General features: G+C 46.9%; 1 protein-coding gene across 1 annotated transcript; it reads left to right on the top strand.

Moving 5' to 3' along the window:
• The first annotated feature begins 10385 nt into the window (after nucleotides 1-10385).
• On the top strand, nucleotides 10386-20243 carry LOC149343922 (uncharacterized). The gene is made up of 4 exons (XM_089542527.1): nucleotides 10386-10558; nucleotides 11760-11854; nucleotides 14487-14736; nucleotides 19845-20243. The coding sequence occupies exons 2-4, from the start codon at nucleotides 11788-11790 to the stop codon at nucleotides 20125-20127; spliced, it is 600 nt and encodes a 199-aa protein (XP_089398653.1). The 5' UTR covers nucleotides 10386-10558; nucleotides 11760-11787; the 3' UTR covers nucleotides 20128-20243.
• The last annotated feature ends 6931 nt before the right edge of the window (nucleotides 20244-27174 follow it).

Below are 27174 nucleotides of genomic sequence, written 5' to 3'. Positions count from 1 at the left end.
CTATCATCTACGGCGCTATTGTGTCCCCATTGTGGCATCACGGCAGCCTGGACCGGGCACGCGGCGGGGTTTCCATACCCCCTCCCAGGTGGCATTGCTGTAAATTACGCTCGGATAAGGAGTTCGTGCACACAAGTTGTGAAAGGAAACCTGATATCTTGTAACATTTATAGCTGTGAAGATGACTTTCTCAAAATAGAAAGCACTCTAGTGGCCTTCACATTGTGTTAAAGGCGTTAATTTCTGCTGTTTGCCTCGACCTGCACTCTTCGCACATTTTTGAGGTAGGTCTGAGTGAACTACGTGATGAGTGTGCGCCGTCCACTCACGATATCCAGCTGAGAGCATGCGGGCCCTAAATATGGCATCTCATGGGGTGACCGGGAGTGGAGCAGGGCAACTATCGCTCTTACTTTACATTGACACCTCTGTATGGCCAGGTCGAAGTCACGTCATCATCAATGCCCTCTGCGCTCTCGCCTACTTACGCTCTCCCACTCGCCTTCCTTCTCGCAGCCTATTAAAAACGGGACTCCAGCTTACACCCATGGGCGCTAAAAGTTGGCGGAAGGCCAGAACACGCGCGTGGGGCGGGCTAGCCAAAATCTAAGATCTAAACAAACTTGCCGGTGACATCGATGTAACGAAATAAGGAGGAGAGATAAGGCTCCGCCTAGAGGCCATGAAGCGATAGCGTTAATGGGTATTTGGTATTTCTTAATTTGTACCTCTTCCTAATTACACATGCTCATTAGCGACATCGGTAGGCATAGTAGGCCACGTGATACACCACAAGACACAGGGGTTCCCTCTTTTACAAAGCAGTACAGAGGTGCCTCAATGACCTAAGGGTAGCATGTCTGACTCGAAACTAAGGGTCATGGGTTTGATTCCCCAAATACTTATCGCAGTTTTCTTTTCAGCAATTATTATACTTTGCATCCTTGCATGTCATATTGACATTTAGTTCGTGATCTGATGGTAACAATTCAATTGAAGTTTCATACATTTTCGCTGCACAGCCCAGAGTGGGACGGCACCACTCTCTAGAGTCTAGAGCAATCGAAATTTCCTCCGTCCGAATGACAGCGCCACCAACTTTGGCGGTTTCCCTGCTGTACGGCAGCTGCAACCTGCGTTGCAAACTGTTGATTCCTCGTAATCAATTAGAGTTTATTTATTTATTTCAGAGGTGCTGCCAGCCTTCGCAGAAGGCCTTTGGCAGGAGTGAGCATACATTCTGTAGAAAAAAAAAATTGTAGTTTTCGAATTGTCCGATTATATTTTCAAACAGTAACGTTCAGGGAATTCAGTTTATTCTTCCCGTAATTGATTACTGGTAATCGGTTACGTTTATCAAAAACAAGTTCCACCCAGTCGTAGAGCTTTGAAAACATCAACATTAAGGAAAACACTGGTGCTAGCGTGGATGTCGCTTTTATGACAGATCGACAACGAACCGGCTGCGAAGAGGCATGGCACGTGATTACGTCGGAACAACAGCCGGGTCACCGCTCTCTTTTACTGCAGCTCTCGTCCAAAGAAATATCATGAAAGACATGCCGCGCCATAATCTGGCGCCAGAACTTCTAGACCCAACTTGGAGGCTTATATACAAGGCACGGAGTGACAACGAAGCGCGCCGCCTCATGGACGGCTTCGACACTAGCATCGCAGAATTACGCAACTATGCACGGGTACGCAAGGTGTTCGTACGTAATGCTGCCCTTCCCAGAGCGCATACATTGAAATAGCTGTAGCTGGTCATGTCTGCACGAGGATTTGTGGGAAAATTTGCCAAGCTTATTTTGAAAAACAGCTATTCGCAATTAGCAAGGTGTAGCAGTATATAAACCAAGCCGCAGTATTTCATTAGTGCTCAAGGAAATTTTTGATATGAGAATCAAAGTTGGAAGGAAAATGGCGCAATAATATCGGATCACTTTTCATCAATTGAGCACTTTATTTCTGGGGCTATAACTCACCACTGTGATCAGTTACATTTCAGGTACAATAATTGTAAATGTAACTGTCTACTCTTTACGTAACCTGTACCAGACTGATGCTATCAAAGATTTCATTCAAATTCACTTCACAGTTGGTAACCTCCAGCCGACTTTATCATCAGTTTGACTACGCCCACTGCAGGACAAAAGCCTCTCCCACATGTCTGCAAAGAACTCTCGGGAGTCACATGCGCTACAGCCTAATACTTGCGGGAATTTGAATCTGAAGGTCGAATCTTTCAGATTCAAATTCATAATCACGTAATTATCAGGCTCTAGCCCTGTCTTAACCTTTGACTACTCATGTCATCGTCACTGCCATGAAACTCGCGCCGAGTTTCATAACAGCAGTGAAAGATGAAGAGAGAAGTTTGAAACAATAATTATTTGAAAGACCAAAATTCTGAGTCCGGTTGCGCTCACAACAGCCCTTTTTAAGGGTTCGCTTTCACCGTCCGTCCATCCCTCCTTTCTTCCGACTCTCAATGACTTTCTAGCATCGTCTAAAATGAAGGCGGCGTTACTTGGAACCAATGTTCTGTCTTTGTTAGAAGGGCACCGGTCTACTTTCCAGCTTGAAAGAGTGCACTTGCGTTGATGTTGGCACGTTGAAAATTTAACTCGCTGAAGAGTAGGAGCTTGCACGGAAACGAGGATGAGTGGGTGCGGAGCTCCCATGGCTTTACGGTAACCCCACAATAAAGAACTGAAAAAAACTTCGAAATAATATTCCGCATGAACACATTCTCAGCTACACAAATGCGCTGCACGAAAGCACAGCTGGAAAACTATTACTATGATAATGGGATAATTTTTCGACGTTGAAATTTGGGCTTGTTGGTTCATAATTTGGAGCAATAGCGCAAACCGGACAAGGGACCAATAACCAAGACTAAGGACCAAGGACCAAGACCAAAGAAGGTGTCTACTCGTTCTTGTTCCCTTGTCCTGTTTGCGCTATTGCTCCGAAATAATTTTTTGCTTAAGGGAAGCCGCACGAAAACGTGGCAGACAGAGCGTCTCAACGCTTTGTGATGACGGTGGCTGCAGTATATGTCCCGTGTTTCACTAAAAAGCTTTTTCTCAAGTAAACAAGTAAACGCAGCATGTCCATGTGTGATGCAACACAGCAGACGCTGATAATAGGGCTCAAGAAGCACCAACAATCTAAACCTGATGCTCGCGCAAAGAGGGTAAGAGTTTGACCTTTCGGGCAGTAGCTTATTTTTTGCCAACTATTTGCCTTTCTAGAGAAAAAAGCACACAAGGTTGGAGTGTTAGACCTGGTGCTAATTATTGCTCACGGGGCAACTAAACATCCTGGGCGTGCTAAAAAAAGCAGTAAGAATCTACGTACAACCTGTCTGTGGACTTCAGATGCAGAACATTCGTCCGACACGAGCAAAGTATGGAAGTAGCTGTTTGTCGAAAGCAAGCAACGACTAAAGCAGAAAAAATACTTTACTTCCACGAAGGGTATCAAATCGTTCCTTACAACGAATCCAACTGGGATTTACGCTCTGCCAGCAATAGGCAGTGCCCCGGGTGAGAGTTGAATTTGTGCTGAAGTGAGCCTCAGCAGTTCAAAAAAAAAATCTTCAGGAATTCAGGCTCGCGGCATCCTGCAATCAAAAGGCAATTGCACAATCCCACACGTCGGTCGGTATCGCTTTTATGTATTTTTTCTTGCAGCCTGATCTGGAATTCCAGTAACCGATGCTCTACAAGACGGCCGCCATATTGCTACGTACGCTTAGAGGATGACGAAGAGTTTAGAACCGCCCTTGTGAGCGGTTCGGCTGTCTCAGGCGATCGGCCCCTGGTCTGATAGGATAGCTCTTCCGTAACGCTATATTTGGTGGAGGTGCATCTCCGCGCTAGCCACACCTTGCCATCATCAGCATTTCTACCGAACCGGGCCGATCCGCTCCAGCAAAGCAGGTCATAATATTGGCCTACCCTCGCGAACCAGGCACACTCTGCGGGACCGAAGATGTTGATGTGGACAACTGACTGGCACTTTTGTACACGTCACCGTGCATAGCAGGTGGGATCCCACACTGATGATCACAAATTTGATATTTTTCAACCAACGCGAGAGTGTGGTTTGAAAGACACGAAGGTGTTTTACATCGTGGGACGTCTGTCAGCAGTAACTCCGCGACCTCTACGGCAAACCACATCAATTCGTCGCTTCGCAAGGAAAGGCGGATATATCGGCTTGTTCGCCACACTTTTGGCCAAACTGCGCCCATAACCCGCGTTTAGCCATTTTCGAAACCATAGTATTCGGCCTGAGCCGATTGGTCAGACCGCCGGGAGAGGATGGGATCGCTCGGATGCCGCGAAATCTGTCCAAGAAATGAGCGATATCGGCAGCACCTGACGTACGATAACATGGCAGGTATCAAAGGACTCGAGTTAGGTAAATAGCCAACATGACGGGACGTTCTGTGGTGAACCCTAGGGCTTCGGAAGGAATACGTCGATTTTATTTCGTCTTTCGAAATATTAATTAGCTATAAATTATATACAGGGCTGTAGCTTTGCCTTATCTTGCCAGCAACAAATCGAATGGGCGATAAATTTGAAATTTGGCATAAGTTCTACTTAACTGGACATTTAGGTGTTTACTAGCCCTAACGGGCACCGGTTTATTGCAGAAGTGTTTTGAATTTATAGAAACAAGATGGCGTAACTATAAGCGTAGTTACCTTTGGTTCTGTCTTTGCTTGCTTTGAAATATGCGACATAAAGCGTAATGTACCGCACAACGCCTCTGTTAACTGCATACAAATGTGTATTCACTTACCCGGTAAACAGTATTAGCTCTAGGAGAGCCACGCATCAAGCCACGATCGTGCACATTATCTGGCAGCATGAATCGGCTCATCATGCTAATCCGCTCATCATGCTAATAGTAAGTCCCCAGCGACGCGTTACTAGAGCGACGCGTTTTACATTACTTTCGGTTGTCAATATCTGCGGTGCTACGGTTCTGCGTTGAGCTGGCGCATCAGCTCGCAAGTTTTTTCAGGCGTCTGTTGGCATGAACACGCTTCTCGTCATGGCGAACCTCTGAAAACTTCGTCTTCGAAGTCTCTCAACGCATAAGTGGAGAGAAACATAGAAGAAGCTGTTTTAGTTCATCCGTTTTATTTATTTACGGCAGTCACACCAGAAGCCTAACAGCGAAATCTCTAGGCTTTTTAGTGCCTGCATATAAGAAATGAAAACGTAGATAACCGTCTGCACAACTGTCAGATCACACCAATGCCTTCTACCTTAAAGCGAAGAGGCAAATGACAAGTGCTGGTTCATCTCCGCCGCGAGCACACATTGTGCAGCCATTGAGTGCTCTCTACGTATTTTGCCCTCCGCTCCTTTTTCCTCTCCAGCTAACTGCAAAACGCCGTGGTGCGCGAAAAGCTAGTGGTCTTTTATTCACAATCGGGGATCGGCAGCTGCAGCGCCTTCATGTGTTACTCCTGAGCGCTCGTGAACGTCTCTGTGTCTCTTTGTCGCTTGTCTCTTTTTCTGCGCTGAATTCTATTTAACATGCGTCACTGCAGTATCACTCGCGGTTGAATACCTTAAATTTCTTTTTAAGTGTACCACCGGCATTTACGTTGCAGAAAAGAATTTCTTGCAATATTGTTGGCATCTACTGAGCTACACTTGGAGAATGAAGCAGCTTTTGATTGCATTTTTACTGTTACGTCTTATGAGCGAATAAAAATGAGGCTGAATATTGCTTTCATTGTGTTGCATTTATCGCCCAGGAGCAAAAGTGCAGCTTTGCGCTTCGCTTAAAATCCTGCAGTTCCTCACAATTGCGGCCCAACTGAAATCCGCTTCCGAGGTTTCGACCAATCGGAAGTGGTTGAGAACGACGGAAACTCGGCATACGGCTCGTTTGAGTGTCGGCGGTTTATAGAAGTTTACTTCTGTCCGCGCGGATTCGCTCGAGCACCAGAAACGGTGGGCTCGAGCCAGTGAGCGTTGACCGAGGTAGATAAGTTTGAAATGGCGACATCAAGGGAATACCAACTCAGTTTCGATTTAAAGTTGGTTCCGAAGGTAAAATAATTTCGAAAGTAGAACCCATAATGCTTAATTTACCCTCCCAGTTGACCGTGCAGGCGTTGCATGCTCAACCTGTCCTTTAAATTCAGTATTATAACATGTTGACGAACAACAATGATTAAAATGTTAATTATTACACTTTTGTTTACTAACCACCTCAGTATACAAGCACCAATGTCTCAAGTGGCTTCAAATGCCCTCAAGCTAGCTTGAAAATGAAAACTGTGTTAATGTACGCAGGCTTGTTACACAAAAATTGTTACACCCAAACGAAAAATTTTCTACGGCTAGGCTAACCGGTTTACATCATTGTTCTGCAAAATCTGCTTAAAGCTCTCCTTCACCTTTTAGCAAGGAGCATCGACAGCTGCAAAGGAAAGCATAGCCGTGCTAATACAAGTCAACGAAATCTGATCTGGCCACCGCCGTCTTCCACCCTCTCTCTTTCCCACTCGCACTTCCTTCTGACTCCTTCTTGTTAAATGCGGAGGGGAGGGGGATTTCTCTCTCTCCACGTTGGCACCTGCTACCATGGCAGGTTGCAAAAGAAATTAAATCAACTGAATTAAATTAAATGTCATTAAGCTGAATAAATTAAATTAATTCATTTTATAATTAACGTTTTTCGGCTGATCCTGTAGATTGCACAATGGAATACACGGCTATATGGTGCAAGCAAAACAATAAGAGTTTCCACTCTATAACACCCTGTATAAGCCATGTCCAAGCCAAACGAACTAGATCGACAGCTCTTGTGCAAATAAATTTGCAAATAAATTGTAAGACGGGGGTTTATTAAAGGCACTGGTACCTTATTAAAGGAGCAGGGCGGCAACAGTGTGCGGTCAGCCAGAGCGAGCACAAAGCAGGCGCAGCGATGGCACTGCCACCGCTGCACAGAATGTTCGTCTTCGTCTTTACAATTGCCCCCGGGGAGAAAAGGAGCCAACCTGGCGACGCAGGGCGCAGGCAAGACGGCTGGGTTGTAGAATGGTTTGAGGCGCTGGACGTGAACAGTCTCGCGTCTACGACGGCGGCGATCAGAAGATGGGTTGAGGGGTCCTGCACTGTAATTAATGGCGGATGTGCGCTCCACTACGCGGTATGGGCCATCGTACTTTGTAAGAAATTTTGATGAGAAGCCCGGAGTATTCGTCGGAATCCAGAGCCACACAAGGGAGCCGTTGGCGAAGTGAGGAGTTGTTTGACTGAGGTCGTGGCGGGATTTCTCTCTGCACTGGGTGTCAGTCGTGAATGCACGGGCGATGCGGCGACAGTCTTCGGCGTGCCGGGCGGCTTCAGAAAGAGGTGTATACTCGGAAGCATCGGGTTGGTATGGGAGAATGGTGTCGATGGTAGCAGAAGGGTGACGGCCGTAAAGGAGAAAGAAAGGAGAAAATCCGGTAGTGGACTGCGTTGCGGTATTGTACGCGTAGGTTACATACGGAAGGACAGGATCCCAGTTTGACTGATCTGAAGAGACATACATAGACAACATGTCAACGAGGGTACGATTAAAGCGCTCGGTGAGACCGTTGGTTTGTGGATGATATGCGGAGGTGGCTCGATGAATAATATTGCACTTGGTGAGCAGTGCTTTCACAACATCTGACAGAAAGACGCGGTCTCTGTCGCTCAGCAGTTCGCGAGGGGCGCCGTGACGAAGGATGAATCGGTTTAAAATAAACGAGGCCACCTCTGAGGCTGTGGCGGGAAGGGCTGCGGTTTCGGCATACCTTGTCAAATGGTCAACCGCGACGATAGCCTAACGGTTGCCGGCCGAAGTGTACGAGAGGGGATCGTATAAATCAATGCCGACGGGGTCAAATGGGCATGGCGGGCAAGGTAGCGGCTGCAATTCTCCAGCAGAACGATGAGGAGGTGGCTTGCGACCTTGACAGGTAAGGCATGACCGCATGTATTTGCGGATGAATGTGTACATGCCACGCCAATAATATCGTACTCGGATGCGATCGTAGGTCTTGAAAACTCCGACATGACCACACTCCGGGTCCGCATGAAAATGGGCGCAGACTTCCGAGCGAAGGTGACGGGGAATAACTATCAACCACTTGCGGCCGTCTGAGGTGTAGTTGCGGTGATAAAAGAGGTTATCACGTATTGAGAAATGGGAAGCATGGTGGCGAAGAGCGCGCGAAGCCGAAGCAGCCGTACGGTTGCTGAGGAAGTCAATAAGAGAAGAGATCCATGGGTCGGCACTCTGCCCCGAAGGCATGACGCTGATGTGAAGCATCGGTCAGGAGGCGTCGAAGGTGGAAAGGCTGGAAATATTGGCTGGAAGTGGGCAGCGGGATAGAGCATCGACGTCTTGATGTTTGCGGCCAGTACGATACACGACGCGGATATCGTACTCCTGGAGCCGAAGGGCCCACCTCGCGAGGCGACCGGATGGATCTTTCAGAGAGGAAAGCCAGCATAGCGCATGGTGGTCGGTCACGGCTTCAAACGGGCGGCCGTAGAGGTAAGGACGGAACTTGGTAAGGGCACCAACTATCGCCAGACACTCTTTTTCAGTGAATGAGTGGTTAGATTCAGCCTTTGTTATCGTGCCGCTGGCCTAGGCAACGACGTATTCGATGAAGCCAGATTTGCGTTCTGCGAGTACGGCGCCGATGCCTAGCCCACTGGCGTCAGTATGGACCTCGGTAGGTGCGTTTGGGTCGAAATGTCGCAGTATCGGCGGTGCGGTGAGGATACGGCGCTAAGAATCGAAAGCGTCGTCACAAACTTGGGACCACTGAGAAAGATCGGAACTGCCGGACAGAAGTTGTGTCAAAGGTGCAGCAATTGAGGCAATGTTGCGTATAAACCTACGGAAGTAGGAGCACAGACCCAGGAAGCTGTGCAGACCTTTGACAGAAGTAGGTCGAAGAAACGCAGCCACAGCACGAAGTTTAGCCGGGTCCGGACGGACAGCGCCCTTAGAAACAACATGGCCTAAAATGGTAAGTTAGCGGGCGGAAAAATGACACTTGTTTTTAAGTTGAGCTGAAGGCCGGCGTCAGAGAGGCAGGTCAAAACATGCTTCTGGCGGTAAAGGTCAGCGTCAAAGTCAGGCGAAAACACGACGATGTTGTCGAGGTAACAGAGGCAGGTCTTCCACTTTAGCCCACGCAGAATGGTATCCATCATCCGCTCAAAGGTTGCAGGAGCATTACAAAGGACGAAAGGCATCACAGTAAATTCATATAGGCCGTCAGGGGTTACAAAGGCTGTTTTGGGGCGATCGGCCTCTTCCATGGGTACCTGCGAGTACCCGGAGCGAAAATCTAAAGAAAATATTTCGGCACCTTGCAAGCAGTCTAGAGCATCATCGATGCGTAGCAGGGGATATACGTCCTTGCGCGTGATCTTGTTAAGGAGGCGGTAGTCTGCACAGAAATAAATGCGCAACTCAGTTTGTAAAATCCAGACAAGGATTGTATTATCAGTGCACTGACTTATTAAAAATCAGACTATTTCTTTACATCAGTTGTGACGCAAGGAATTTATGTTCAGCAAGCATGAACCGTGGTTAGCGCTGCGTTCAGGCGCCAAACATGACAAGAAAAAGAGAGCAAGGAGAGCAGAGACCTCAGGAACAGAATCTATATCAACAGCAAGCCATTATTATTTCGTTGTTGCCTTGATAAAATAAACGCCTCGATATTTCCATCTTTTTTACCGGTATTGAGTTCATGTCTGAGTGTGGGTGTGGTTTATTAACGTGTTTTAGTTAGTAAAAATTTCAATAAAAATTGTACCTTTATGGCCGTATTTTATATGAGACCGCTATTATACAATACCTCATACTGTTACAGATTACGTCGTACGCCGTCCACGGGAGCGCTGCGCTCGAAGGAGACAAAGCGCGGAGCGAGCGCGACAGAGATCTAAAAGAATCGCCACCACTGGTCGGGTTTTCTCTTGGCTCCTGCATCCTTGAGTGATATCTGTTGGGTGGGTCCGTGAGCCCATAAGAATACTAGCCAAACATGCCGCCCTTTGAATGGTTAGGTACAGGCGTCCAGCAAAGAGCGTCAATGACCGGTTAAAATTTTATCAAATCTCTCGACCGCAGCCGCGAATAGAGTTTGTTTTGACACAACACATAACAAGGTCGAAACATGGCCAGGAAGCGTCAGATAAGACACTGTGGGCTGAGACGGAAATGAGGCTGCATTTAAAGCCGCAGCAGTCGTTATAAACCCTCCTATTATTGCAATCTCTTTCATTTCGGAAGGGAACTAATTGGAGGCGCCGTGCAGCTTCCACTATGCTCGCAATCGGCAGTCCGGCCGGACGCAAGCAACGACCCCTACACGGGCTCCCTTTGGTATCAGCGCAGCCACACTGCCTCCCTCCTACAAATAACCCTGAGCGAGCTAACTAAGCACCACTGTCATCTGAGCGAGAGCAAGCCACATCTCCTGGAGAGCCATCACCCTGAAAACGCATCGATAGAGGTACGAATTAAACCCTCAGTGCGTGCTCACAGCTGCTCCTAGACTTATTTCGTGTGATAATAGGTAGTGCGCGCATATTTTGCAGCTTTAATAGAATTACTAGAAAAAAATATTCTTCGACAAGGCCTTAACTCCTACTGTGTCGTCGTGCTAGCTTTCTTCAAGGGGCTAACAGTCATTATACTGGTTCGTTATTTGGGTGAAATCGGTTAAGTCTGTGTTCAATTGTCCTAAAATAGGTCGCTCGCAGCCAGAGCAGTTCGAGCTGTTTTAAAAACAAGGCACTTTCTTCGTTTATACCTACTCCAGATATTGTGAATTCCACCACTCTGATACGAAAATCCGTCGCAAAGGGAGCATCGCTGGCACTGCTCATGAGATCCGTCAACCTATTGGCATTCCAGCATGCTTAAAGCATACGTTAAATAAATCAAACTATGGTATACCACAAACAATGATATTGACTAGCATCATAGGATGAAGCTGGCTGTGCCATTAAGTACGACATTTCTTGACTTTTTTCCTAGAGCCCAGCTTCTTGTCACTTAAACAACCGTATCCAAGCGGATCAAGGAATAAACACTAAGGCCAACAGAGTGGCGGCTTATTTGCGCACCTGAAAAGACGCGGAATTAAGTAAGGTATAGAAACAAACCAGTTATAGAATGAAATTTTTCATAAGCTTTATTATAGAAGTATTCCTTGAGTTTTTTGCATCCTCGTGAATAATAATGCTCGGAGCTTTAAGCGAGAATATAATTGCTATGAGAACATTCTACTTATATACATCATTAGCCAAATTTCTTACGCTAACATCTAATTAACGTTCTTTACTTGGAACTTTATCCCACGCCCATACCGTGGTAAACTAGAAGTGAAGACAGAAAGAAGTAGTGCAGTGGAATAAATTTTAAGCGGCTGCTTCCTCTCGAAAGGGTGAGTCTGCTTTATCAAAAATCGGGAGCGCCCATGTTGAATTTCGATGGAGGCGATGTTCTAGAGCCCGTGTACAGTGCGATGTCAGTGCGCGTTCAAGAACCCGAGGTGGTAGAAATTTCTGGCGCCTTTCACTACGGTGTCCCTTATAGCCTGAGTCAGTTTGGGACGTTAAACCCTCACAAAGAAAACAAAACCAAACTTTTTTTTTTCATTAATAACACGAAAAGTCGCTTTTTCATTTGTAATTTTTTCTTACTTTCAGCAAGTGCTGCTGTCGCATCATTGCAAATATGAAGACTATTGGCGCAGTCCTGCTCTGCGCAGCAATTGTGTCCGCCCAGGAAAGTGGCCGATTCGGTGAGTAGATTTCCCACAATATTCTTATCTCAAATATTTTGCTCTATGTTTCTTTTCCACTGAAGGTGGTTCTTTGTTAACTAAGAAGGCACACAGAAATTAGATGCTAAGAAACGAGATGTTATAGCGGCGTACTGAAGTTGAAGGATAAACGTTAGCTTTTTTAAATGGTAATTTATTCAATTCTGCGCAAAGCGGCAGCATTCTTGAATAATTTTGCGTTTTCACTGTTAAATCTCCTCGCTTGCTAAACCTTCCGTGAAGCTGTATCATTGTCGTCGTCATCCTTGAGGTCTGCTCCAAGTGCTCCACCTCACTTATGCTAAAGAAGAATTTTGTAATTATTGTGAACCATCAATCATGTCTTCTAAGGTCTGCGTTTAAGCATTTTCATCGGCAGTACCACTGTAGAAATTGAACATAGTTGCCCTTCTAATGGATCGATACATAGCAGCTGCGACGTCCCTTTTTTCTTTCATATGCGGTGTCCTGCAGCGTAGCGCGTTTCATGGTAATGAATTATTTGCCATGTGTGAGACCCACTAGCATCTTTGTGGTTGTTTCCAGCACTACAGTTTTGGGACAAAATACCGCACAGAAGAACAAACCCAGAAATCCATTGTTGGCCTGAGCTCACATTGAGAGTATCATCATAGTGACTTCTTTAAGGTTTTTATGAGTTCTTTCATGGGCGTGGGGGGGGGGGGGGGGCAGTGTTCTTTCGTGCAGTCTGTCCTAAGTGCACTACTGTTTGTGTTAGCTTGTGCTTAAATTTGCTGCCCATGACGCGTGAATGAGGAGGATCTTGGAGCAATAAAGTACGGTTATCGAAGAATGCTCAATTTTAAATGCAATGTCATTACAACTTTACCTCAAGGTTTTAGGTTATGAATCTAACAAATCTGACTTGCGCGTCTCGCTTTTTCGGTTAAAACATGCATGGACAACTTTTTATTACACAGTTCCTACGGAGCAGTTTTAGTGGTATAGAGTTCTAATACTCTGGTTCTCTTTAACACGTAACAATGGGCCAAAACAACAATTGTGCTTTTTCATGCACTCAGGTGCAGCGCGCAAGTGCTGCAAAACATTCTAAATGTCCGTATCATTTGCCCGGCAGCCTGGTCAAACGAGCGCAGGCAGGAAAGAGTACATTTATTAACTGTTTTTACAGGTCATTGAGACGACGCTCGAGACAGGATCTCGGAGTGAGTTAAGCTGGCTTTTGCGCTCTAGAAATTTCAGATATCTGTCATGCTTGGCTTGTCTGGTATGCTCTTGATAATGCCGTAAAGGCTGACACAAGGAGACAGTTTGCGCAAGATTTTTATTTCCAAATTTCTTTTTGCTGTTTCAGCCAGTAGTTGGTTGCCGGAGTTTACTCCTCACTGCCGAAAACTGACGTCAGAAATGGGCAGAGTAGACGCATGCGATCTGTTTCATTGCTCAGGCTGCCGGTTCAGCTGCCTTCAGATTAGCGGCTGCTCAAGACGGGCGTGCTGATAATGAGGACAGGACCTAAAGCGCCAATGGAGAGCAGTGCATATGAATCGTCGGAGCGTAACCACGCTTTCGTGCAAATCATTCATGAGAATTAATTGTGCGCTTTTTATATGCCCGTGTGTCTTCACGTCTTGGAAGCAGCATTTAACTGAACATAATATAGTTTTATACGCTGTTTTCGCTTATGGGCTAGATGTTTTCTGAAAGTTTGTAGCCTACGTATGTGTACATCTTCACGGGCTCAGAGAAAGCGGTTTGTAAAATGCAATTAATTTCCAGATGTAATTACTGGCCTATTATAAACGCGAAAAAAGAAAAATTCACCGACGATTACGATACTCTCTAATCGGATACTCGAGCGCAGCTTTTCAGATAATGTAGTTTTGCGGCATATAAAAGCAAGATGACAAGAAGAGGAGGTTGTGTGTGGCGTGGCTGGCGCTGATAATGCGTCCCGTGCGGACTATTTCTCAGCAATCACCGAGAGTGCGGTGGAGTGGGCCGCGACTGCCTCGCTAAACGGAAAATCACTGGTGGAAGCGCATGAGTGAGGCCTAGGAGCGATTTACAGCAGCCGGCGCGGACTGGTCTCCACTCATGCAACGCGCCGCCAGCAAGCCATCTCTGAGCAACTTGCACTACGGGGACACGCTCGCTGTGTACTTTGCGCCATAGCCTCCTCTAGCACTTTCCTTTTCATGCTTCCGCTGTACCCTCTTCATTCGCTTCCTCCTCGGGCTTTTTTTTTTTTTTGCTATCGCAGTCTTTCATCCTAACCGACCGAACCAGGCGCACAGCCGAGAATGAAAAGTGGAAAAGCAGAGCGCAGCAAGTGGTTTATGGTTCATGGAGTTTAACGTCCCAAAGCTGCTAACGCTATGGGGACGCCTTCATGACAGCGTCCCTCATAGCGTGAGTCGACAGCCTCCCTCACAGCCTGAACAGCCAATAGAATAGACCGTTAGAAAGCCAAACAAATTAGAGCCGCCAATAGAATAGACATTTAACGAGCACAAACTGTGTTTTGTTGTGCTAAAATCCTAGTTGCCCACTTTACACCATCCCTTCTCTAATGCTGAGTTTCCTTTTGGTACTTATAAATTTTGCGCATCCTTATTTATGTGTCTAGGCACTTGCATCTTTCCTGACGTCGACCTGGAGCCGGTGGTGGATGACGTTCTCAAGCGATTGCCCGAATCCTACAACTTAGCGGACGCGAAGCCGATAGATGTGATGCTCGGTCTGAGAGTAGGCAACACCACCCTGGTCGGCCTGTCCAAGATGGAGTTGCAGGGAGCCCCAAGACTGTTCTGCAGGAGGGGCAAGGCGATGCTTGAGATTAGTACGCACGGGTTTGCGCACTTCAGCGTACCGTGGAGGTGAGCGCATGTGCCAAGCACCCCTTCAACCATTCTTCACCATATACGAAACGTCAAGCCATAAGTGTTCTTTGTGTTTCCTCATAGACCATAATGAAATAATCTCTGTGGCTACGCACTGCACCTTGCGCGCTGCAGTTCGTTGTGTTCATTCAGGGTTATCAAAAAACTTAAAACGGAGATTCCACGTTCGCGGTAATGTAGATCCCCGTCTGAAGCAGCGCGAGCTTGTTAATTCTGGCGTCCCAGATGAGTGGCTTCGGTGCGTCGTTTCTGACTCAAACGCTTCGATGGGCGCAAAGGGCCGTGCGCTCCTTCGGGTGTTTCCGAGTGTAGTCAGTTTTAGGATGTTTTCTCTATGCGTTTCAGTTCACAGGGACCCGACTTGTTGCAACCGCTCGTCCTAACTGATTACCATGCATTTATCCCGAGGCATGGGCTTTGCGAACGGGGTGGTCCCATGCCAGCGGCCGGCATCCAACTACGACAGTGACGCACGCGCATTGGCCGCTAACCTTGGTCTTTAATGCTTACCGCTGTAACGCTATTCAGGCCGCCACGCTGAGTGCCGGAGTGGTTACGTGCCGCTTCCATTGCTCTCTGATCAGAGGGGCACGCCACCACCCCTGACAGCGAGCACAGACGGTGCTAGGGTGCTTACCTCTCCATTGCTTAATGCTGAACTAATGCTAAAGACGCTAATGCGATGCCTCACGAAGTCGCGCTAATGCTGATGTGGCATTCGAGTTTACTACTAAAACCGCTAGGAGTTTTACATATCAGCGACAAAAATAGCCTAGACAATGTCACAACATCGGAGGCTCCTATCTATAGAAAGGTTGTGGTTTGTGGTTTGTAGGGATTAACGTCCCAAAGCGACTGAGGCTACGGGGACGCCGTAGTTGAAGACTCCGGATAATCCGACGTCCTGAGGTTTTTTGACGTGTACTGACATAGCATAGCACACGGGTTTCTAGCGCTCCCCTTCATTGAAATGCAACCACCGCGGCCGGGATCGAACTCACGTCTTTCGTGCTTGCAGCAGAGCACCCACACTACTGAGTCACCTCGGCGGCTCCTCTCTATCGCGCGTGTTACAGAAATAAAACGCGCGCAGTATATCGTTTCTCTCAGCTAAACGGGTTGATTGTTGGAGATCAAATTTAGCACAGAAAGGGCATTTTTCCGGTAGAATTGTTTCAAGCTACATTTGCTTCGGTTACTTTCCTGTATCGATCAAAAACGTCGCATACTCGCATCGTCTGCGGCGGCGACGAAGGAAATCAAGCTGTTCTGTCAGCGATCGCACGAGTGGCGCCATCTAATTTGGCAACCATGGAGATTCAACAAATGGGGGGGGGGGGTTCCTTCACCGAAGAATTGAAATTTAGTGGAATTTTGGCCAAACTACGTTTATTTTGCATCACCAATAAAGCAGTTGAAAAAGCGTCTTCAAACCTTTGAAAAACAACGCAAGCCCCCTCCCTTGCCGAACTTTTACGGCCAACAAACCAGATGGTGCCATCGGTGCGATTGCTATCATAACCAACGTTACTCAGAACGGCGGGATTTTTTTCGCCTTCGGCGAAGACGCTGCGAATATGGAGAATTTGTTTTGACCGATGAAGGCAAGTAACCCCAACAAACGTAGCATGAAACAATTCCGCCTACCAAATGCCATTTCTGTGCTAAATTTCAGCTCTAACAATGCACCATTTTTGATGAGAGAAGCATTCTACGGCGTGCGTTTATTTGCGAAACACGAATAATACAGCGGGTAGTTTTTAACAGGTCGGCAATAAATAAACTAATAAATCAAGGAAGCTAAAAGTGATCACGAAAACTGACCTTTATGACAATGATGTGCGGCAGTAAAGCGTGACCGACTGATGCAAGCAAGAAAATGTCATCAGTGCGTTTAAAATATGTATCTGCCTTATCAGATAGTTAATGCGAAATGCATGCCGCTGAGGCATACGTCTATGAGATAGGCCAAGTGAATGAAGAGAGAACGCTTAGACTCTGGATATTGCGTGGTTTCAGCTATGTGGGCCCGTACTTTAGTAGAGGAAGACATTCTTGTACACATCAGTCACCCTACAATCAGTTTAGCTACCTTGCTCTTAAATTTATTTTTTGTTTTGCGATCAAAGACCTGCAGTTTGGTATTCTCGGAACTGCAACTGTTGCCTAGCCTAATCCTGTCGCTGATATCGATAAAATCTCATTTTGGCGGAGTGCAGTTGTAAGTTCGAACCGTTTTATGGCTCAACTGCGCCGCACTACACGCCGCAGTATCTTTTTCATTAAGAAGGAGAGGGATAGCCTCCTCTCTCACAAACAGGGGCCGCCGGCACACTATTCATAATGCAGGCACTGGAAGCTGTTTAGAGTACCGAATTCCTTTTAACCTCGACTCCGGATTCAAATGCGTACGGAAGCCGCTAGGAAGTGTTTTCACTACAAGCCCCTTCGTGTTGCCGTACATATGTCCCATCGCAGGGTCGTTATTTTAGGAGGTAATTTAAAACCTGGAGTAAGTGGAACAGTACAGACCGACAATTTTGTGAACTGACACCTAAAAAAAAAAGGTAACCAGAATTTTTTAACGCTGTTCAAGCAACGTGTTCTGCGCTAATGCATGTGGTACACGACAGCCTATATGGGTTGGAAGGTTCCAACTGTATGCAATTTATGTCTAAAGGGTTATTATACTTTTCTGACAACACTGGCCTGTGGCATGCATATACTTTCCATACCTGGCCGCATGGGGAAAATGACTGTAGTGCTGAGAAGTTTTTCCACTGACTCCAATTCCGATTTCATTGTCACTATGGCGTACACGAGCCGCTCCGTCCGACGGCATGTCTACGTGGAATATTTTTAGCAACCCTCTAGACCAGTACTGTGTTCTCTCCACGAAAGAAACTACTGTCTTTAGCAACACGCATCTTCCAGAAATGAGGGAGCCTACTGACAGCAGGCTTCATTGCTCCCGGTAGCTCTTTTGCGACGCAGCGTCAGGGTGCTGCCACCGAGTGACATGCTGGCAGCTCTTTAACCGCACACATAAAAACAATATATAGCAAGGTGACGTACGGTCAGGCTGTTAAAAGGCCTTTAATGGCTCCGCGATTGACTACATTCGCACTGTAATTCAGGTGACAGAAAAATACGCGCAGTATGACAAATTAGTATGTACGTGGAGCCTTTGGAGGGTGCGGAATGCGAATTGACTGAGTCGAAACCCCGCCAGTCATGCAGGCATTCCGGAACCAGGATATAGAGAAGCTCATGTAAAGCTATTGAAATATCTGTTTAATTGCTGCACAACTGCAATAGTCTTGCATTATAAAGGTGCTAAAATGCGAATCATAAAAGGTGTCACCACCGTACTTCACCGCGTCAACATACTAGACTACAGACTACTTCGCCTAGCACACGCGGTGAAGTACTCTAAACCGCTTGCTTACTGGAGGTATTCAGGGAATTGGATTGGGAAGAGGTGCAGATGAACGGAAATGGAGAATACCTTAGTAACCACTGATTTGTTTTTAGCATTGCCTTACTGAGTAACCCGCGGATAAATTTAAAAGCATGATTGGAAAGCCCGTCTAGGAAGCAGAACGGAGAGCCTAAAGTAGATATAAAAATCTGAAGTAATCTCGAATAGCCTAGGAAGAGTACTAGAATTAACAGTAGGCGGTGAACCACTGGGAGTTGTCCGCGATTACTTCCACTTAAGCTACGTAGTAACCGCCGGGCCGTACAAGCAGAGCGTAACCACCGTTCACATAAGGATGCGAGGGAGTGCATATTACTAGCACATTCAGGTCACGAATAGCAGCTCACGAGTGTCCCTCAAGAATTAAGTTAAAACGGTTGTGTTTTCCAGTACCACTACTTACAGGGTGGAAACTTGGAGCGTAACAAAAGCCTAGAAATTAAGTTTAGGAATGCGGAGTGATGTATGCACAAAAATTATAGCTTTAGCGCGAAGGTACAGAAACACATTTGAAAGGATCGGGCGATACACTCAAACTGATATCCGGCTGGATATACAGGGTGTTTCACCTAAGATTTTCTGCAATTTTTAAAAATAAGCTATTTGAATTAGATGCGCGCTTTTTCTGGCATAGCATTGTCAGTGGTGTAGTACATCATAATGCAGCTAAGACGTGCTAACTAGCAGGCTTGTTAACCAATATTTAATAGTTAACTTTTAAAATATTACCGTTGGGCTGCTTAATTATTCAGAGGCATGTAGCCCACCGTAAGTAATGTCCATATCGGTTTTTAGAATTTCGAGAACGCGATTCTCCTCGGCGCTGTGGCCCAACAAATTTCGCCTACATCGCGCCAAAATACATGCGGTTTGAGAAGCTTGCAGGCAAAGCAACCTCTCCAGTGAACCTAACTCGTCAAAAAAGCCAAAATTTGTTGGGCCACAGCACCGAGGATAATCACGTTCTCGAAATTCTAAAAACGGATATGGGCATTACTTACGGTGGGCTACATGCCCCTCAATAATTAAGGAGTCCAACGGTAATAGTTTAAAAGTTAACTATTAAATATTGGTTAACAAGCCTGCTAGTTAGCACGTCTTAGCTGCATTATGATGTACTACACCACTGACAATGCTATGCCAGGAAAAGCGCGCATCTAATTCAAATAGCTTATTTTTAAAAATTGCAGAAAGTCTTAGGTGAAACACCCTGTATAGAAGAGCTGAGAAAAGGCAGGGCGGCATGTAGTGGTAAAATAAGATAACAAGTGGGCTTTATGGTAACCGAATCGATTCCAAGAGAAAACAATCGTAGCAGGTGTACACAGAAAGTCAAGAAACGGATGAGATTAGAAAGTTTCCGGCGGTATGGTTGCCACAGAGTTGTGGTAAACGTACTTATGTTTCAATGAAGTAGATCATGACAGCGACTGCTGTGTGGTTACGATTAATTTTTAGACGTTTAAGCGATGTTCTGCCTCGTAACCATGCCTGTCTGAAGGAAATCAGTGCGTCAGAACAGTTTTGTCTTGCTCTTACGTGTTTACGACTAGACAAAGATTAATATAACCCACTGTTCACCTTTGCTTTCATTTCCTTCTAGGCACTGCAGCGGAAAATCAGGAAAAGTGACCACCGCCTCCCCCTACGTGACTTTGAACATGCTGTTTGAAGTAAACAGCGCAACCGGTGACCTTGTTGCTCTGGACGTGTGGCTCACCTTGCTGGAGGGCGCGCATTTTTTACTGGAAGGAGTCAGTGAAGCGGTCGATATGGGAGTATCCATTGTGGTGACCAAGTTGGTGCCACAAGTCCTCAGGGATTTCTGGGTCGAAACGCTGGCCTGGCACACACGTAACATCCTGAAGCAAATCACTTCCCCTTAGAGGGTATGATTTGGTAAGAGGTCTCACTGCGGTGATGAGCGCTTCCTGCAGGCTTGGCCATGGTACAAAAAGCGCTTTCATCACTGAAGTGACCAAATACATCTGTGTGCAACATTCGTCTGCGACCTCCTTTTTTCTTCATTACTGTACTGGAGAGCCACACAAGTGCATCCTGCTTAATATACACGGCAAAGAAAGCCGGTGAACTTCTCACATTTCTAGCAGTGAAGAGCACGTTATGGCTGGCCGATTTTATTACAAGTTATCCAATCATTCCTACTCTTTACAACCACCTTAACACGTCCCTCATATTTTCCAGGTAGTTTGAGGTTGTTGCAAGCTACTGGTGGGGTTAGCCTTGCGGATTCTGCCACCAATTGCTCACCGTAGCTACCCTTAAATACTAAATAAGGTCGACAAATGGGGCACATAGCTGACACCTGATTGATCTACATAGCTCTAAACACAATCACCGGTAACAGTCAATAGTCTGCAGTCTAAATCCGAGTCCTGGAAGCCTCCTTTTTACACGACTATTTTCGCGCACGTAAACAATGTCCTAAAGGGAACTTTGACGGTCTCCTGTATTCTTGAGGGAAGCGAACAGCACACACCTTTCCGCGTTGTAAACTGGAGAGCACATAAGATTATGTTCTATATCACCGCAGCCGCAACATGTAGTACACAGCGGAGACGATTCCAGACCTGTCTCATGCATGCACGCAGGGATAAGAGCAAAGCCCGTGTGAATGCCATGTAGTAGTGTGGCTTGGGATCTTTTTAGTACATTGGTCACACACGGCTTGATGGGTGAGCTCCACACAGTACTGAAAACGCCGAGCACTGTTTCTCTGAAGAATCTCTTCGCGTTTGAGACACTTTTCTTCATGCATTACCTAACAGCGATTTATGAGCGAGAATGTCCGCCATCCCATTGCTTATGACACCAACATGTGAGAACACCCGTTGAAATCGCATGGAAAAGACTGTGTTGTTCAGATTATGCATCATGCGTAGGGAGTTAAGAAGCAAAAGATCTGTAGGGAACCCGCGCATTAACCTTCGAAGAGCAGATTTTGAATCCGCCAGGATCACAAGAGGTTAGGCCGCACAAGATCCTACTTTGTGTACAGCCGCATCAATTTTAACTGTTTGGTCATTGTGGAGGGCATGACCTCACTAAAGCCTAAAGGTCACGAAGTATTCAAAGAATGAATGTGAAAAATCAACTGCGCTAACTCCTCTGGCCTTATCTGCAGAACCACCAGCGAAAACTTTAATATGGCGGGCATACTCTTTCTAAATGTTCGAGTACTAGCGAAAGCGTTCCCGCCAAAGAAGAACTGCCTTTACGCAAGCAGCACCGCTAATGGGCCCAATACTGGAAACGTATTGGCAAAGGCCAGCCCTACTCAAAACCTGAGTGCAACCATCCATTTGCCGTATTGGGCCGATTTGCTTTGTTGCTTTGGTAGCGAGCATGTTAGGAATAGAGACCGCACTGTCGAGTCTCGCAAATGACCAGGGTGGTTTCAACCGCTTGCCTTTTATTCGGCCAACAAGGCCTAGGAAAATTAAAGTATTAAGCACCAAGTAGACTCCAGGCTCAGATCTCTTTCGGAGCCGCTGCAAGAGGTCTCTGCCAGCCACCATCTCTACGAGGCGGCCAAGTTGCAATAGTAACCTCTGTGAAGCGACAAAGCTCAGGTTTTCGGTAGTGACGCATGAAGAACTGCACTGTTCGCTGCTGCCTGCAGTACTCAAAGGGCTCTTCTCAGGTCCTTTCTGTGCAAAACTTTCCGGACGGCCAAGCTGTGATACCAAGGGGGAAATTAAAGGCAGCTGGTACATTGTGCGCCTAATCACCAGTGCTTCGTGAAGTGGTACCATTGAGGAAGAGTGGTTTCCTCTTTTGCTCATTTGCAGTTTTAGCAATCAGATTCAGAAACGAAGATGGATACGAGGCAATCGAGTGCACAGCTGGTCTCCCCTTTAGACGGAAATCAATAGTGAACCTGTGATAGCACGACGCTGGCTGTGACGTCATTGTAGTCTTGCGGACCATGATTCCGTGCGGCGTTATCACGACGCTCAAGCTTATTTATTGCAGCGCATTTTTCAATAAGCGTTCTTCGTTTGTCGTCCACGTCTGGCGTCAGTCATATCATCTGGCGACGAGGCACTTCGGCCACGCGTGGGGCCGCCTCGGCACTGCGGAAGAAACCTTTTTCGGTAAGAAGACCAGCCAGTGCACCCAGCACGTTCTTCGAACGCTTGACTGTCGGCTGAGCTGTACCTGTTCAAGGAGCACGATAGCGAGCGAAAGCGTCAACTGAGTCCAGCAGGAACGCTGACGCAGGGAAGACAGACGCAGCGGGAACGCTGGCGAAGGGAAGGCCGACGCAGCGTGTGATAAGTGCTGCCTAAATGCCTCCTTACGGAAAGATTGCGGAGTATGATGCTAGGCCCAGTGTTAGCAACTGCTGTTTTTTAAAGTTGTATCCTACTATAGTTTGGTGCTTCTCGAATTTCAACGCCTTCCGTACGGGGTGGCTAGCGCTCCAGCCATTTTCCAAGCCTTGATGGGTGAAGTGTTGAAGGGCATTGCAAGAGTTGGATGCTACATTGATTACGGAATTGTGGCAGGCTCAGACATGGACGACTGCCAAAAGACACTCGAACGTGTCTTGCAGCGATTGCGTGCGTACAACATCACGTTCAATGTCGATGAGGTGACAAAGGGACGGCAGAGGGCATTTACCCTACTGACGCCAAAGTAAAGGCAATTCTGGAAGCGCCGGAGCCAAGCACAGTTTCTGAACTGAAGGGGTACCTGGGGATGTTGAATTTTTATTCAAAGGTTTTGGATAACGCGGCTATAGCAGCACAGTCACTTTAGCAGTTTCTAAAGAAGGAGCAAAAGTAGTCATGGTCTAAACAATGCAGCGGCTCTTTCCGCTTCAACAAAAAGTGGCTCACAAGCAGCAAAGTGCTTAAATTTTACGACTTCAATAACCCAATCGGCATGCTTTCGCGACACCTCATCTTATGGCCTGAGAGCTGTTATTTTTCACGAGACAGCAGACGACAGCGAACGTCAAATAGCTTTTGCCTTTCGAACGCTGGCAGCAGCAGAAAAGAACTCGCCCAGCAACTTACCTTAAAAAAGAAGTATAAGCAATATGAGCGTGAGGCCTTGGCTTTGGTTTTTGGGTTGAAGAAATTCGATCGGTACTTATACGGCAGGGAATAAACACTTTATACTGACCGTCAGCCATCGCTATTCATCCTTGGCCAGGACAAACCGACGCCTACTTTAGCCCAGTGCGCATGCAGCGTCGGGCCATGCTCCTTGCTGCTTACAATTATCGGCTTAAGTATCTCAAAGGCGAGAACCTGGAAGTAGCGGACGCGATCTCCAGATTACCGCAGGTTGAGAAAGCAACTAATGTAGCAAAACGATGCCTACCAGTGTTCGAGAGCCTGCCGTTATATGCTGCGGATGTTCCTAAAGCCACAAAGCGGAACGTGACTTTGAATTAATGTGTGTATAGACACTGCATGGATGGCCAAACCAGTACCCTGAAGAAATGAAGGCGTATCACGTGCGCCGTTTTGGGCAGTCACTTCAGCAAGGTTGCCTAACATGGGGTACTCGAGTGGGAACACCGGATCAGTTGAGGGAACGCGTATTGTATTTGCTTCATGACGAACATCCAGGCTGCACCCGCATGCAAATGCTTGCCGGAAGCTTTGTGTGGTGGCCTGATAAGGATCAAGTTATCGAAACGTGCGTCAAAAAGTGCAAAATCTCTCAAGCAGTCCAACCACCAGCCCAACGCCTGCCGCTCCATCCGTAGAGCTACGTGTCCAGGTGCTGGGAGCGAGTTCAAGTTGATTTTGCTTGCGAAAATCCTAATATGTTCCTTGTTCTAGTTGATTCTTTCTCTAAATGGGTGGAAGTTTGGCCGATGTCATCAACGTCTGCCACCCAGACAATTGAGAAGCTAAGGACTGTCTTTGCATCCTACGGACTGCCTGAAACATTAGTCAGTGATAATGGTCCGCAGTTCACATCTGCAGAGTTCTCTGACTTCTTGGAGAACAATGGTGTGAAGCATGTCCTTACCCCGCCATATCACCCCGCGTCCAATGGTGCGGCAGAACGCAACATGCAGACTATGAAACGATCGCTGCTAAAGCAGGCCATGGAACGCGACGACATTCAATGCGTGTTCGCTTCAGGAGTGCATTGATAATTTTCTTGTCGCCTACAGAAATACACCAAGCGGTGTGACGGGACGAATTCCTGCGCAGTTGTTTCTAAAGCGTCAACCACGTACAAAGTGTTCTTTGATCAAATCAAGCTTTGTCGGTGATATGCAACAAAACAAGTTGGCATGAAAGAAAAGCGTGATGTGTCGCTTGATGCTGAGCGTGCTTTGGACGAAGGTGATCGCGTGTACGTGAAGACAGTGCGTGGTGAACATGCCTCTTGGAAGGAGAGGAAGGTGACGTGCACCAACTTGTGAGTGCTGCGACGCACGTTGTGAAAGTGCAGGTACACCTTCAATTCTACGGCCACACCATGCGGCCATACATCTACAGCCATACTATGCGGCTCCTGCCGCAATCCCAGATCCACCATGTGCAACCGGAGCACCAAATGGATTGTCTCCACTAAGCGGTTCTCTGCGTAATAATGAGGGGGCCCAATAAGCGCAAGCGTCACAAGAAAGGAATCTGACCACCCCTCAGCCTCCGCTAGTGGATGACGAAGTGCCATCCTCTGATACTGCGGACCTGTCGCCCAAGCAAAGCCGAGGGCAGCTGCCAGCATCTGAGCCGACGCCACCTACTGCGGGAGAAGAACCACCGCTTCGTAGGAGCGCTCGTTTGCGCAGGAAACCGGACTGGTTCGGACTAGAGAACTTTAAGTAGAGCTCGTTTGGGGGGGAGAAAATGTGACAGCGCGACGCTGGTTGTGACGTCATTGCGGTCTTGAGAACCATGATTCCGTGCAGCGTTATCACGACGCTCGTGCCTATATATTGCTGCGCGCTTTTCAATAAACGTTCTTCGTTCGTCGTCCACGTGCGGCATCACCCATATCAACTCCAAAAAAGCGCATGTGACTGAACTGATGGATGCAAGAGCGAATAAAGCTATCTTCAACCGCCCATAACGGCTTTTATATACCTGCAAACAGGACGAAGCCGGATTTTTCTATTGACAGAGACACCTTGAAAGTTTTTTTTGTACCGAAAGTAAGGCCTGTCGACCTATCAAGCCTAATCGCTTGTGCTGGTAGCCGGCAAACCAAAGACATATATCGTCTGCATGTATGGACATACGCGCATGCCTGAATTTTTTCTACACTGAATAGGGGAGAACAGTCATTTTAACGTAAAAAAGCGTGCGGAAAAATACTTGCCAGAGGCACGCCTCGCGATACAGCCATTCGGTGCTTATGGTACCCCCAAACCACACTAGAATTGAACGATCACTGAAAACTGAGTGAATGAATCTTTGCGGAGGGCCTGTACGCCTATGTCTTGCGAACTATTTAGTCGTGGGCTTTGAAGGACCCTATTGTAATCTTATACGACATCAAGAAAAATGGCTGCCGTGGAAATCCCGAAAGCACTCAGATGCTCAGTGTGCCTTACAAAGTCCGAGACGCTATCTTGCGCACTTAAACCTCGGCGGAAACCAGTCACACATTCAGGCAGTGTCCTGCTATCCTCAAGCTAGCACGATGACCGTTCACTTGCCAGCTTCTCCATCAGGTTAGCAACACAGGATGTGAGTGACACAGTACAATACGAAGTCAGGACCGTAATTTGTTTGCCAGACTTCAGCACTGAAACAACACAAGCCACTTTACATGGCGCAAGAGCATCGTCAGTCTCCCAAACTTGATTGCAGTAGTTTAGGAGCGCCTTCCTGTGCTCCAGAGGAAGGCTCCGTAGCATTTGATTGGTGAAGCCGTCAGGACCTCGTGTACACCTGCGCCGTAGACCGCTGAGCGCTGTCTGGAGCTTTCGAAGAGTGCACGGTGCGTCGTCCATGACAGACGTCCATGACAACGCTCTCAAGGTTAGGTCACTTGCAAACATATATACCCCCGAAAGCAGATGATCTTCAGCCGCCGCCGTACCTCAGTTGGTAGAGCACCGGCTGCGTAATTCGGAGGTCGTGGGCTTGGTTCCCACCGGCGGCATGTGGTTTTTTCTTCTGCTTTTCTGATCAATTGCCTTTAAGCGATCACGTACTCAGTAAGTTCCTCCATTCATCAACACCACAAAATAAATAAACAACGAAAAATCCCCCATGTCCCTTGGTTTCCCTGGCTGTTGGCTTCTCTATTATACATAACTGACTTCATGGCAGCTGATTGATGAGTATAAGATAAAGTCACCAGGAATTCAAAAACATAACGGGATTTAATTCACGACGTTTCGGCTGGAGGACCAGCCTTTTTGGAGTGTATTACAGTATTTGAAATCACACTCAGAGAAGGGTTGTGGCAGCTCATTAACGCATTTCGGTGACAAGCGTGAAGCGCTTGGCAGCTTCGCAGCAATGAGGCAATATTTGATTTCATTTGATTTTATTTATGGGGTTTAACGTCCCAAAGTTACTCAGGATATGAGGGACGACGTAGTGAAGGACTCCGGAAATTTCGACCACCTGGTGTTCTTTAACGTGCCCTGACATCACACAGTACACGGGCGTCTAGAGTTTCTCCTCCATAGAAATTCAACCGCCGCGGCCGGGATCGAACCCGCTTCTTTTGGGTCAGCAGCCGAGCACCATAACCACTGAGCCACCGTGGCGGCTGCGATGAGGGAATATGTGAGGAGAAATTAGTTGGGATGGGGGTCAGCGGGAGGGCCAAAGAAACGCCTCTGAAAAAAAAGAAAAAGAAAAACGCTGTTGCACAAGGTTTTGAAAAATATTACTCAGAGAATGAAATTTGGCAGCAAAATACGATAGAAAATAGGTCATTAGGAAAAATAACGTTTGTAATTAATCCTTACACGA

Source organism: Amblyomma mixtum, chromosome 5 (genome assembly GCF_055824585.1).
Source record: "Amblyomma mixtum isolate Tamu chromosome 5, ASM5582458v1, whole genome shotgun sequence".
NCBI lineage: Eukaryota > Metazoa > Arthropoda > Arachnida > Ixodida > Ixodidae > Amblyomma > Amblyomma mixtum.
The sequence above is the reverse complement of the archived record's forward strand: the minus strand, read 5'-3'. Positions and strand labels throughout refer to the sequence as shown.